The sequence below is a fragment of the Mycteria americana genome, chromosome 14, assembly GCF_035582795.1.
Source record: "Mycteria americana isolate JAX WOST 10 ecotype Jacksonville Zoo and Gardens chromosome 14, USCA_MyAme_1.0, whole genome shotgun sequence".
NCBI classification, from domain to species: Eukaryota; Metazoa; Chordata; class Aves; order Ciconiiformes; family Ciconiidae; genus Mycteria; species Mycteria americana.
In genome coordinates, this window is record NC_134378.1 from 18,501,705 (window position 1) to 18,514,744 (window position 13,040).

The 13,040-nt window shown below is 52.3% G+C and overlaps 1 protein-coding gene across 4 annotated transcripts in view; it reads right to left on the reverse strand.

The window, feature by feature from the left end:
- Positions 1–13,040, reverse strand: part of CDH22 (cadherin 22) — an 86,925-nt gene that overhangs the window by 24,780 nt on the left and 49,105 nt on the right. For all 4 annotated transcript variants that reach the window (XM_075517336.1, XM_075517334.1, XM_075517338.1 and 1 more), the window contains exons 5-7: positions 6,835–7,002; positions 5,630–5,817; positions 4,549–4,802 (exon numbers count right to left, since the gene is read on the reverse strand). In XM_075517336.1, the coding sequence (XP_075373451.1) occupies positions 4,549–4,802; positions 5,630–5,817; positions 6,835–7,002 (610 nt within the window). The remainder of the gene's footprint in view (positions 1–4,548; positions 4,803–5,629; positions 5,818–6,834; positions 7,003–13,040) is intronic.

The following is a 13,040-nucleotide window of genomic DNA, read 5'->3' on the forward strand; positions in this document are numbered from 1 at the left end:
TACACAGAGAGCTGCCACCTTCTCCACACTGCACCAGGGGAAGGAGACAGAGCTCTAAGCGTTGCCTGCATTTGCTATGAAAGCAGGGCTGAGCCTGCTTCTACACACTGTGACTTTGGAGGTGGCTAGTCCAGGTGGGTCTGTAGCTCTCCATCTGCACAAAGTGCTGTGGAGACTCTGGGGACCGATGGGGCACAGGGATGTCCATCCGCCCCTCCAAAGCCAGAGTCATAACCCATTCAGAGCTGCATATCGACCTGCTCCACACCGCTCTACACAACAACAGACCTCCCTTTCCAAGAGCTTATGGCTAACCTTGTGCTAGAGCAGCTAGAACAAGAAGCTATCCACTGTGCTCAGTTTACATCATTTTGTGCAATACAATCTTTACCAACCAAAGTCTGTGCTGACCATCACAAGCCTCTCCACCTCTAGTAGTCCGGCTTCATATTCATCCGTCCTGTGGAAGTCAAATGGTGCTTCTCACCTGGGAAGGGGTAGCAATTAATCCCTGGGTCCTCCAGGTACTCAGACATAGGACATATGCTCATTCCTCCTAAAGCTGGCTGGTGCTCCATATCTGGAACCGCAGTCCCCAGCTCTGATTGGGATGCGGACCTTGTAATCCATTTTCCTCTCTTCCTGCTGGCACTGCCTGTTGGTTTGGATGTTACAAGCGACTGTTTAATTTAGACAGCTTTCTTGGTGCTCATCTTTCTCATGAATGCATTTCTCAAGCAGTTTGTTTCACTTCTCCCCCTGAATGCAACAAGGAGCACATTTTATGCCATATGTTTTGTTAATAGGGAGCTTTTCCAACACTGTGTGAAAAGCTTTTTGTTGTGTTTGTTTTTTCCTCCTCTCCCTTTTGTGTTGAAGCAGGTTGTAGTTCTTGCTGTGCTGTTGGAGTCTATAAAATGCCCATGTCCAACACGTGTTGGGAGCACAGGCTCCCACTGCAGAGAGAAAAACAAAAGGCTCCCATACAAACAGCCTCACGTACACAGACAGTCTATCACTGTATTACCTCATACAATGGCTCAGCTGAGAAAAATTGCACTACGCCCAGGAAATGTACAGCTAAAGCCAAAAAGCCAACTGGAAACTAAATTCTTTCTGAAAAAGAGTGGTTCCAGCTTTTGTTAGGCAACAAAACAAACAAGGATGGAATAAAATAAAAAGCACCAGTCCTTTACAAAGGCATTTCCTGCCTGTACCATGGTGGGTTTTCATGTTCCCCCCGAGGATGCACGCAGCCCCTCTGCCGCGCTGAACTTCAGCATGACTCCCTGCTTCGCAGTGTCGGCAACCAGAGGGAGGGTGTCCCTCTGAGCAGCCAAAGCTGGGGCTGCTCACCCAGAGAGATGGGGTGCTCTTCAGCTCTCCTCCCACCTGGGCAAGCGGCTGCCAGGGGCTCTACATCCATATGCAGCTGGAGAGGGGCAGCGAGCAGTGCCCCAGGGACACCTCCCAAGAACAGGGGAGTCGGAGGCCCCTTCAACCCTCATGTCTTCATAACAGGTCACTCTGTGACCCAGCCCAGCTCATCTGGAAGGGATTTGTTCTCACACCAAGTGGCCACATCCTTGTGGGACAAGCAGATCACCAGGAGGGCAGGGGAGCACCAGGCTGAAATGTACCTCCAGCAGCTGCTTCAGGCTGGATGGTGCAGCAGGAGCTGCACAGCCCTGTTTGTGCTGGCCTGGGGATGAAAACCAAGAGCCAGGGGCACCTCCTTTCCCATTTGGCTAAAAATACTTCCCAAACCTCGTTATTGGCAGCCTGGTGTCCGCAGGACCTGGAAATGCTGACAGAGCTGATTTTTGCTCTGCTGTCTCTGGCAATCCTTGTTCTTTCCTGCCTCAAGGGTAGAGTGCGTCTCGTCATGACAGAAGGTTGTGGCTCTCCCCTATTTACAGGGCAGAGCCTATACACAGACCAGAGTCCAGGGGACAGCAGCCACCACAGAAACACAGCCATGTCTTTGCTCCCACCTCTGGCAGACGAGGATCAGGAAGTTAAAAGGGATCCACTGAACTGCAGCAACTTGAAAGGGTTCATACCAACTTCAAGGAGCTGAGGATCAAATACTGGTCATGCTGTCAGGACCAGTTGCTCTCTAACGTATCAGAGGTGAAGTACAAGTACTGGCTTCTTGTGACTGTACTTTGGAGTAGCACACTTGAGATGTGAGATGACTTACTGCCGTCTCCTGCTGATGGGTTAGTGTCACATCCTGGCAGGGTGCCGCAGGATGCTTGCATTAATGTTTGTGCACCACTTTGAAGCTGTGAACAGCTGCCTACGTGGCGAAGTATTTTATTAAATTACCTGGCTAGCCAGAGGACAGGAAAGCAGGAGAGATCCAACAGCACCTTCCTCCTGCATTGGTGCCATATCGGCGTGACCAATATAAACCTGCATCTCCACTTGGTACATGTGGAAATGGCAGGGAAGGCTCACCCACCCGCACTCCCCAGGCAAGCGCCAAGGGAGCATCACAAGGGGACGGAGCTGCCACTGCTCGTGACAGCAGGCACTGCAAGAACAGAGGGGAGAGAAGAGATGGAGAGATAGAGACCAAATGCCACAGGGGAGCATGGGGGACACTGGGTGAGCTACCTGCCTGGGGATAGCTGGAGGGAGGACACATATTTGAATGCATCAAGCCTGACAAGGGAAAACACACTGCAATTCCCAAGCTGCAGCAGATGCCTGGGAGTCCTGTTGTCTGGGCCCTCGTGCCTGAGCATGAGGCATTGCCTTGTCTGGCACTAAGCTTGCTATGAGAGAGACACTTGCATAGCAAAGTTTGGGCTCTAACCCTCTTGCTCCTGCTGAGTACTTGAATCTGCTTCTCTCTGCTCCAAGTCCCCATCACCTTCTGCACAGCAGTAGAAAGCCTCCCTCTCTGCTTTCTTTTGTTCTGCCTGCAAACAATGCACCGAGCTCCACAGGGAAGCAGCACAAAGAACAAGAAAAAATGAGAATAAGAATAGTTCTGTCCCCAAGGCCCCTCTCCTACAATTACAGATCAGAAAATAAAATCTATGTTCTGTAGCACAGCTAGAAACAGTCAAGTGAAAAAGCACGTGCACACACGTACACACACACAGATGTGTAGAAAGACTGCACGCATCTGAAGAGTGCAAGCTAACATCCATGTGCTCAGGGTGGCCCACAAATAAAGAAATCAGACATGTAGCCTGAATGGAGAGGGTAGCCACATGAGAAGGTGAGCAGAGGTATTTTGAGAACATGTCCAACAGACAGCACTGACTAGTGCAAGTGGTGCAACGCTCACATACATAGTTCTAGTTCCTGGCATGCCAAAGGTGATTTCATTCACATTCGCCCCAAAGACAACTTTCAGCATCCAGCTCTGTGACACAATACTCTCCGCTAGCTGCCAGGCATCTGTAGATGGCAGCTTTCCATGTGTAAATTCTTCTCTGAGCTTTCTAAACATCTCAGTCTTCATTTCCATGAAGATCTGGAGATAGCCCTCACCCCACCTTGAACCAGTGCATTCCCCGTGGCTGCACAACGCTGGAGCTCAGCACTCCAAGCAGCCGTGCAGAGACATCATCGAATGGAATCAGTACTGTAACTGAGCCCTCCCTGGCCATATCCTCCTCCATCCCACGTCCCTGTCCCTGCTGCATCCCAGTTTATTGCTGCCTGGGACAGGCTCCCTACAGAGCTCTCAAACGCAAAGCCACCGCTGCTCATTTGAAGTGAGCAGCTGTGCACAAGGTGCCTGCAGCCCTGCCGTCACCTGGCATGAGAACACACATTTCAAGGAAATTTTCCACACATTGAGGATGTTTTCTGAACACCAGCTTTCCAACCGAACTGCTTGTGACTCAGGCCAGTTGGCAGAGCCAGAAGGCTGCTGTGTGCCTTAGGTAATAACAATTTAACAAGGTAACAATCTCTTTAGCCACAAATTAAATGGAAATAGGAAATGTCCTGTGCAGATAAGCTGCTGCCTGGATTATGTTCCCTGCCCAAATATAAACTCCCCTGATCTTTGATCCCTGTGCGCACACGCACGCACACACAGCCAAGCTGTGGCTCCACACCTCGCAAGCCTCACCTCATTTGTCCTCCTTCATCACTGCCCTCCCGTCATTTTTGGCCACTCACCTGGCTTGTGTCAGGCACCATTGCAGATGCCTCACTGTCAGCAGCAAAGACATGCAAGCATCACCTAGCCACTTTCCCTGACACCCCCTTGCCACTCACAAACCCATCGCTTGCCAATGATGTGTCTGTCGCCTGTGAGATGGCTGCTCTTGCTTGCCTGTTGCTTGTGCACAGGCTGCCACTCACCTGCCAGCTGCCTGTCCCATAGGACAAACGCGCTTGGCGACGCATGCAGCACTTTGTCACCTTCACCTGCACTGCCCTTCCTCCTCTGCCGTCACCTCCTCCCCTCTGCCCCAGCCATGGCCAAGAGACCCCCAGACCACACGTGTCCCTTGCAGGTGACCCCACGCCCACTGTTGGAAGGAAGATGATGCAAGGTTTAGGCAGCTGCTTTACCGGACGGGATGGTTTGCTGTGTCCGGGTCAAGGGCAGTGACCACCCCCACAACAGAGCCGACGTGCGCATCCTCCTGGACCTCCATCAGGTTGGAGGGGGGCCGGAACTCGGGTGGCTCATCGACGTCCAGCACCGAGACCCGCACAATGGTCTGGTCCCGGAAGGTGCCCAGGTCCACGAACCGCGGGTCCACGAACTTGTTGAGGGCCTCCACCACGACAGTGTGCACTTTTTTCGACTCGTAGTCGAGAGGCTGGGACAACAGGAGAGGGTTAGCTGTACCCCCTGCTGCCCCTTCCTTCACCGGAGACATCGGGGCAGCACTAAAGCCACCTGCTCCCCAGGCAGCACCTCTGCGGGAGGCTGGGAGCTCATGCTCTGCCCTCCCGCCAGCAGTGCCCACACCAAGGGGGGCAGGAGGAAGAGGAAGCCTCCGGCCCACTCCCGGCAGGGCCCCCAACAGGGCGTCCAGGCTGCGGGCAGCCGGGATTCACTGGGAAGACAGCACACTGCGCTGCAAGTGAGCAGGCTTTGATCATTAATCACCCTGCTATTATTTCTACAGGGGAGGTGATCTGAATGCAGTGGCCTTGGCAAACAATCATTCTTTCTTGCCGGTATCAAGTGTTTGCTTGATTGTTTTTGCCACCAAAAGCAGATACAGTCAAAGTGCTGTTGGTGAGGTATAGGAATTAGGTGGGCATACTTCTCCCCTAACAGGTGCTATCAATAACAGCTGTAAGCACTCGTCTCCATAGCCCTGTGCATGGCTTCACCTATGCACGGCTCACTTCTTCACCGCCACCCAGGGGGCCGCCCTGTGCAGGCTCCAGCAGGCACTGTGCTGCTGCTCCTTCTCAGCCTTTCCTCCCAGACACAGGTCTGCGTTTTGCCATCCAGCCAGAACAGAGGCAGGTGTCTCCCTGCACCTGCAGGCACAAAAATGCAACTGCTACTGCTAGAGCGGCGGTCAGAGGAGCATTTATTTCAACTCAAATGCAGCAGCAGGAGTCCCCAAAGGAAAGGGCCCCCCTAGAGATCTGTGCCCTCCCTACCCAACCAGCTTTCCTCATCTCTCACCTTCTGTACCGTGATGACAGCCTCTTGAGTATTGCTGTCCGTGGTGACTTTGAACATCTCCACCCCTTCCTCATCCTTCACCTGATACGTCATGTCCGTGTTCTCCCCGACGTCAGAGTCCTCTGCCTTCACCCTCCCGATGGCAGTGCCCACAGGAGCAGTTTCAACAATGCTGAACTGATACATCTCTGGAGGAGAAAAAGGTACTAGGGTCACTGCTTCTGCCTTTGAACCCCCTCCAGCCTGATAGGGCCCTTCACATACCTCCCTGGGGGCACCCTTGGACTACAAGGGCTGCCCAAACTCTACCAGTGTCTACAGTCCAGAATGCCCTACCAGGAGAAACACATACCCCAGCCAAAAACAAGGGCTGAAGGAAGATAATTGGAGAACACTGTCGTTTCAAGGTGCTGGGTCAAGTAAGGGCTGGTTTCTCTGTATGGACGCAGCCCTGCAATTAGTGTTCTCTGATTCTTTGCAAACTTTACCATTTCTAATTTCTAGGAGATGCAGCTAAAGAGCTGAGCCTCCTCTAGCTGCAGCAGCCTTTCCGGTCTGCCAGCCACTCCGCAGCTGGTGTGCACTGCAGAGATTGCACAGCCCACTCTTTGCAGCAGGATCACCCACCCTCCTCGTTTGGGGAGGGTCCCAGAGAAGACGCAAGCATGAGCCACAGGCCACTAGCAGTGACTTGGAAAACAGAGCTGTCCTGTGACAAGGCTGCTGTCTGTGAGCTGGGCAGCGTCACTGTGCCTCACGTTGGGGCAGAGCGTGCCAAGCTCTGACGAAGCAGCCAGGAGGGGCCAGGCCAGCAGCTGAGTCCCTTGCCCAAGCTCCCAGGAGACAGCAGCGTGACAAACCAGGCTGCCTTCTCTCCCAGCACTACTCAGAGAGGGGTCAGCCCTCCTCACTCCCAGGACTAGCACCGGCAACAGGGGTCTTGTCCAGGGCCCTGGACAGGCTCAGCCAAGGCAGCTGGCCCTCCACCACAGTGCCAGGCAGGGACACATTCAGACCCAGGCAAGGAGCTGTGCGAGCTACGGTACCTTGGTGCTGCCACCCTGCAAGCAGCACGAGCAGCTGGGCTGGCTCACCCTGCAGACGTGCCAGGCTGTGCTGCGAGCTGAGCTTCTGTCTCACCACCCACAAAGGGCCAGGACCAGGACAAGGGCCAGTGCTCACCCCCCGCTACTGTCAGGACTTACTCTGAGGGAAGCGTGGTGGGTTGTCATTGACATCGGTGACTACGATGGTGACTGTGGTGGATCCAGACAGGCCACCCAGCTGTCCTGCCATGTCCGTTGCACGGATCACCACCTCATACTGGTCCTGTGTCTCACGGTCCAGGTCAGCCACGGCTGTCCGGATTACACCTGGAAACCGGCAGGACAGCTTGAGCACAGGCAGGTCACAGAGCATCCGCAGAGTCACAGACGGGGTGGGGCTGGAAGGGACCACTGGAGATTACCTCATCCAAGCCCCAGCTCTAGACAGGATCAGCTAGATCTCCTAGCCTCTCTGCATATGGCAGATGCTCCAATACTTCACCAATCTTCATGGCCCTTCCCTGGACTCACTCTGCTATGCCCATGTCTCTTATATTTGGCAACCCAGAACCAGATACAGCACTCGCGTCATCTCACCAGTGCTGAGTAGAAGGGACAGGTTACCTCCCTCAAGTGGTGGTGATGCTCTTCCTAACACAGCTCTAGTGCTGTTGGCTGCCTTTGCCATAGGAGTACGTTGCTGGCAACAACAAACAACATCTGCTGGGCCCCGGTGCAAAGGGGGGCAAACCCTTTTGCAGCCTTCACAGAGATCACGTAAGCAAAAGCCAATTGCGGGGGGAAGAGGTCTCTGGAGAGAAGAACAAGCCCAGGGCATTGTCAGCCAGGCGGAAACATCCTGAAAATCTCCCCGGAGCCCAGGAATGGCCGCAGGCCCAACCTGATTCCAGCAAGCCTCTGCAGATGATTTGCAGGCGTGTTGCATGAAAGGTTCCCGACTGCTGTTTCTACTGCGGGCTGCCAGTAGCTCTGACAGGGTTAAACTCTGGCTCAGAGGAGATTTGTACTTCTCTCCAGGGAAGCCAGGAACCCGGTGGAGGATTGGTGGGGGTCAGAGGCACAGGAGCAAGGACTCGCCCGGATGTGGGGGCTGCACTGAGGCCAGCCTCAAGGTTTGCACAGAAAGGCTGTGTAAAAGCCCAGGCTGAGTCACAAAACCCCTTTGGCACAAACCTGCAACAGCCCACTCGTCCTTATCTGCTCAAGCAGGAGCCAGGCTTGCCGCAGCATTCCCAACAGAACATCAGTGCTCCAAGCCCAAGCTCCATTTCACAGGTGCCTCGTGGCCCAAGCATGCCTGGAGGGCCCCCCTATTTGATTTGAAGAATGAGGGGGGGCCGTGTATTTCCAAAAGTCTGTCTGCACAAAACCCCTCATTTTCAAGTGTCCCTCTAAGTTAAGGAGACCAGAGATGACATACATGCTCTGTGTCAGGGGCTGAGAATGCACTAGAGACCGTAAAGCTTAACAAAATGTATGGTAAGTTAGTACTTTTTATGAAATGAAGTCTCTTAAAAAAACGCGTTTATAGGTCTTCAGTAGTCATCTGGACTTAGGGGAAATGACCAGGACTAAAATACAAAGGAATGTAAAACAAGAAACAAAGAGTAGTAAAACCCAGAAAACACTGTGAATGGCAGAAGTTATGACTTCCTATGTCACCCAGGAGTGTTTCATTTACACGGAAACAAAGCAGAGAAGAAATACTTTGAGAATGAAAGAAAGAAATGACTGTGCCCTGAGGTGGCACCAGGGGCACACATGAGCCATACATGGATGCAAGGTCATTAGCAGCACGTTCCCAGTCCTGCTATACCAGCAACACCCCAGAACAGCTTGGAATCAGCTTAAAATCCCCTCCAGCTCAGTTTCTTAACATTCCCACAGATTTAGACATTGTTTTCTGCTTTTGTAATTGCTCTCTCTTCCAGGCTTTTCTGTTTAACTATTAGCTTTACCTCCTCCTACTGTGAGCTGCAAACCCCATCTTTGCTTTGTTCCACCAGTAATCCTGGCTGGTGTTAGGAAAGATGCTGGCAGGGGATCGCCTGGCTGTGCAGTGCGGGTCTCCCGCGAGGGGCTCCAACCGGGAGGGAACAAGGAGCTCCTCCCTTGCCAAGCAAACAGCAGAGAATCATCCAGTTGCTCTCAGCAACTTGCAAGACATTTGCTGACATGCAACAAAGCGAGCAATGGCAGAGCATCACAGCCATCCAAGCCACCTGGCTCAAGGCAGACACTTCTGGGAAGCCTTCAGCACAACCTGAGCACAGTGGAGGGGAGAGCTGGGTGCCAGCAGGCTGCAAGGAGACAAGACGTGGCTTCAGGGACATACCCCGAGGCTTCCACGTATCAGCCCTCCCCAGCCAGCAGGTTGCCAGTTTCCCCGTTCATCTCTGGCGTGACACCAGTTGACACTGGTTGTGCACCTCCTGACAAAGGCCATGGGTGGACGGGTCACACCAAGGAGCCACTGGTGCTGTGGCCCAAAGGCAGTCAGAAATGCCACTGAGATGGGAGGATGACATTTCCCCCCCAGCCCCCCCATGCATGACATTACAGGTGCAGCAGGAGCTGGCAACACTGTTCTGGAGACATTTATCTCTCCTTGCTTTCTGAAACTAGCAATTATTCCAATGATGATCATTGTTAGGGTTTATTATAAAGACATAACCACTCTTTCAGGTCCTTGCAGCTCCCCAGCTCTCATGGATAGGCACAATTTCACCCAGCTTCCCTTGTCCCTCTGTCATTTCGGTTCTGTAATTACCTGGACTCCCACTGCCTTCAACCCTATGAATCGAGGGAAGGCTCTGTCTCACCCACCATCTCTCGAGCACTTTTAGCACCTGTCTGTTTACACACTCAGGTAACTCTCAGCTCTACTATCGCTCGATCAGAGGTCCACACTCCTGGCCAGCATGCAGGTCAAAGGCAGCACAGAGCACTGCAGAATTTCTACTAGGGAGCATCCCAATCCCTCCACAGGAAGACAGCAGACATTTACCCTGTGATGGGGCTCAGGGTCTGCACTGGCTCCCTCGCTCAGCCTGAGTCTGTTCAGAAGAAGCCATTTGACCAGGAGTCCCACCCCACCTCATCCAAAGGGGCTGAGGGAGTACCGACAAGGGAGCGATGAACGCACCTCTAGCATGCAAGAACTGCAACCTCCCGTCTGAGAGCAGGCAGGACTGGCCTTGCACAAGCACCATTTCCCCAGGACTGCAGGGGACCAGCCTCAGCCAGTCATGCTTATAGGCCTCTCCTGCCACTCCACTATGAATACAAAACCATTATTTCTGGGCAAGCACTATCTCATTGAAATTTAAGCAATTCTGTTAATTAACAGGGTCTGAAGCATTTTATAATGAAAATGATTCATGTCAGCACAATAGTGATGAATTGGGATAAGAGGGAAAAAGCTCATGCATTCACCAAGGCCGTAATGACTTAACTGAGCTGCTCGTAATGATATAGCTCATAATATACCATGCAAGATGGGAGGAAAGTGCTCAGGCACTTCTCAGAACACCTCCAAGGTCACCTGTCCCAGCGGGGAGCAAGTCCGGGCCATTTGGCATGTGCAGAGCAGGGCAGACAAACGGCCCCAGCCAGCTCCGGTTCTTCTAGTGGCATGGGACAGACAAAATCCTTGTCCTTGACAGGCGTGCAGACTGTAAGCAGAAACCACCTCCTGCCAAGATGCTGTCTAGTCCATCCTGGAAAAGTGGGGGTCTGATGCAGATAAACTGCCCCATGCCCCAGGCCTTCAAGAGCCCCAGCAGGATTGTCACTGAGAGAGCTGTTTCCCCTAAAGTTGCATGGGCCACACCAGGCTACTACCCCAAGTGTCAGGCTGCTTTTGTCTTTTAGGCTGAGGTACCACTTACCATTTGCTAGCAGCCTTGACAAATCAGATTCTCCAAACGTACTCCACACCAGTTCCTTGAATATGGAACTATGAGTGCTGCCATAAACACCCACCAGCAGCAACTTGTACAGTCCCATCTCCTAGAGCCAGAAGAGCCTCTGCTCCCAAAACGTGACCCCCAGGGACTCTGCAAAAGCAGCAGCAAGTGATGGTGGCAGACCTGTTCTCAGGGCACAGAGACAGAAGAGGCAGGGACCTCCGCTGCTGTGTGTAGAACACGGGAAAGTCCTCCCTATAATCTCCCAAGATTCACCTTCTTTCCAGCCAGAAAAACTGCCAAACTTTGTCCTTCCCAGACACTGCTAACAAAGCAAGAACAACCTCCAGCTCAGACTCATCTCCCTAGTTCTTGTCAGCATCTGTTATAGTTGAATAATACAGACGCATGGTGACATACCCTCTGGTACAAGGCACATGTGGCTTTCCAGCATGATCCAGATTAATCAGTATAATTACCAGGCAAGGGGACACTTACAGGATCACATAAATACCGTCAAATCCGCTCAAACAGCAGACACTCTTTGGGTGATAAAAAACAAAGCAGGACAAAGCACTCAGTAGGTAACTGTCTTCCAGGAATCCCATCATTACGGGCTTCGCTCTGCTCTCAGTCACTTCTGGCTCAGATGTCCACATCCTCCGAGACCCTCTGGACAAGGCACCTTCCAGCTGAGGGCAGTCAGGAGCAACACGCTCCCTGCCACAAAGTGCAAAGACAGAAAGGTGCGGAGTAATGTATGTGGAATTATCCCCAGGAGGTTCCTGGTCCAACTACAGCTCAAAGCAGGCAGTCTTCAGAGGCAGATGAGATTACTCAGGGCCATGTCCAGTCAGGTTTTCAGCATCTCCAAGGATGAACATGCCACCTTCATGGTGCCAAGTTCTCTCTTCCTGCCATTTGTGTTTTTACTGTGCATGCCTGAGAAGAGTCTGGCTCTGTCTTCTCTATCCCCTCCTATTAGGTAGCTGGATAAAACAGACCCAGTCCTCCCAGCAGCTTGGTCAGTTAAAGCAAACAGATCTCTGCTTCAGCCCAGGGGCAGCAAGGCACCTGCCAAATAGACTGCAGATTCCTCACCTGTGCCCACACCTGCCTGCAGGGACATAGAAATACCAATATATCTGCCAAGACACAAGTGCTTCTTGAGGCATACATCCTGGAGGAGGTCAGTCCACTGCAGATGGGTTCTTAGCCCCAAGAACCAGCACTTCATCTGCCCTACATGCACAGCCCCCCTTCCTGTCCTTCAGCTCAGGACAATCTGGGAGGCAGAAGCTACAGGCGGTACTAGGTACAGGAGCGAGGTACTAGGCACAAGGTTCAGGAGGTTCATGGCTCTTCAGCAAATAAGGAACAGAGCCGAGATCCAGAAATGGAAACATTATGGTTGCATCAGCATAACCAAGCTAAGCAGCAAAGTTAATCAGAAGGGTGCAGAGTCACACAACTATTGTGGCTGAGGGATGCTGCAGCCTGTGGGTTTCTAATAGGGTACCTTTCATAGCGGGTGGCCAAGTCCTTTTCAAATCAGTGTGCCCCATAGCTCCTAAGGCAGCACCCGCAGAGACAGAGCTACTGCCACTGCTCAGAGAGGAGCACCTAGCAGGGCGCTTGTTCCTGGCTGGAATCAGCTTTGCCCATGCCAGCACAGAGGCAGCAGTACCCTGGAGGGAGGCATCCGCAGTGAGCTCCAACAGATGGGCCAGCACACTTACCCCTCCTTTGTCTCTTCTTTTAGCAGCTAAATCCCTCATCATTTAATATTAATTCCCACTGCACATTAGTTGATGTACCCCAATTTCCTCAAGATGACCAAACATACAATTTGGTCCCAAACCAACTGAAGTTCCTGCACCAGTCTCTGAAAAGGACTGTTAACATTCAGTCTTGCTAATAAGAGCACCTTAAATAAGCGTGGCTTCTCCGCAGACTCTCATCACTCATACTCAGAGTCCCTTGTCCCCATGCACAGCTCTGGTGAATAAGCTTCTGGGATGGGACACAGAACTGCATAAACCCATGAGCGCACACAAACACGCACATACTGATATCTGTGTTTCCAGGCACCAAGGAGCATTTTTAACAAACTGGCAAGAGCAGCAGAGAAACACATTCTGCCTCCCACCACCACATCACACAAATCCAACAGTTCATCAGCCCAAATCAGCATGCAGCATGATCCCAGCAACAACTCGTCTCCCAGTTTACCCTTACTACCCTGGGACTAGGGCTGTGGTCAGTCTCCAAATAGGGCAAGGCTGACAGGTAAGGATGAAACAACTAATGACTGCACATAAATAACCACAAACTTCATCCCAGCAGGCCAGTATTTCTTGTCCTGCTCTCCCTGGCACAAGTACCTCTAAGCCCTCACCAGCTAAGTCTCCAAATCAGGAGACAGGCTCTAGAACT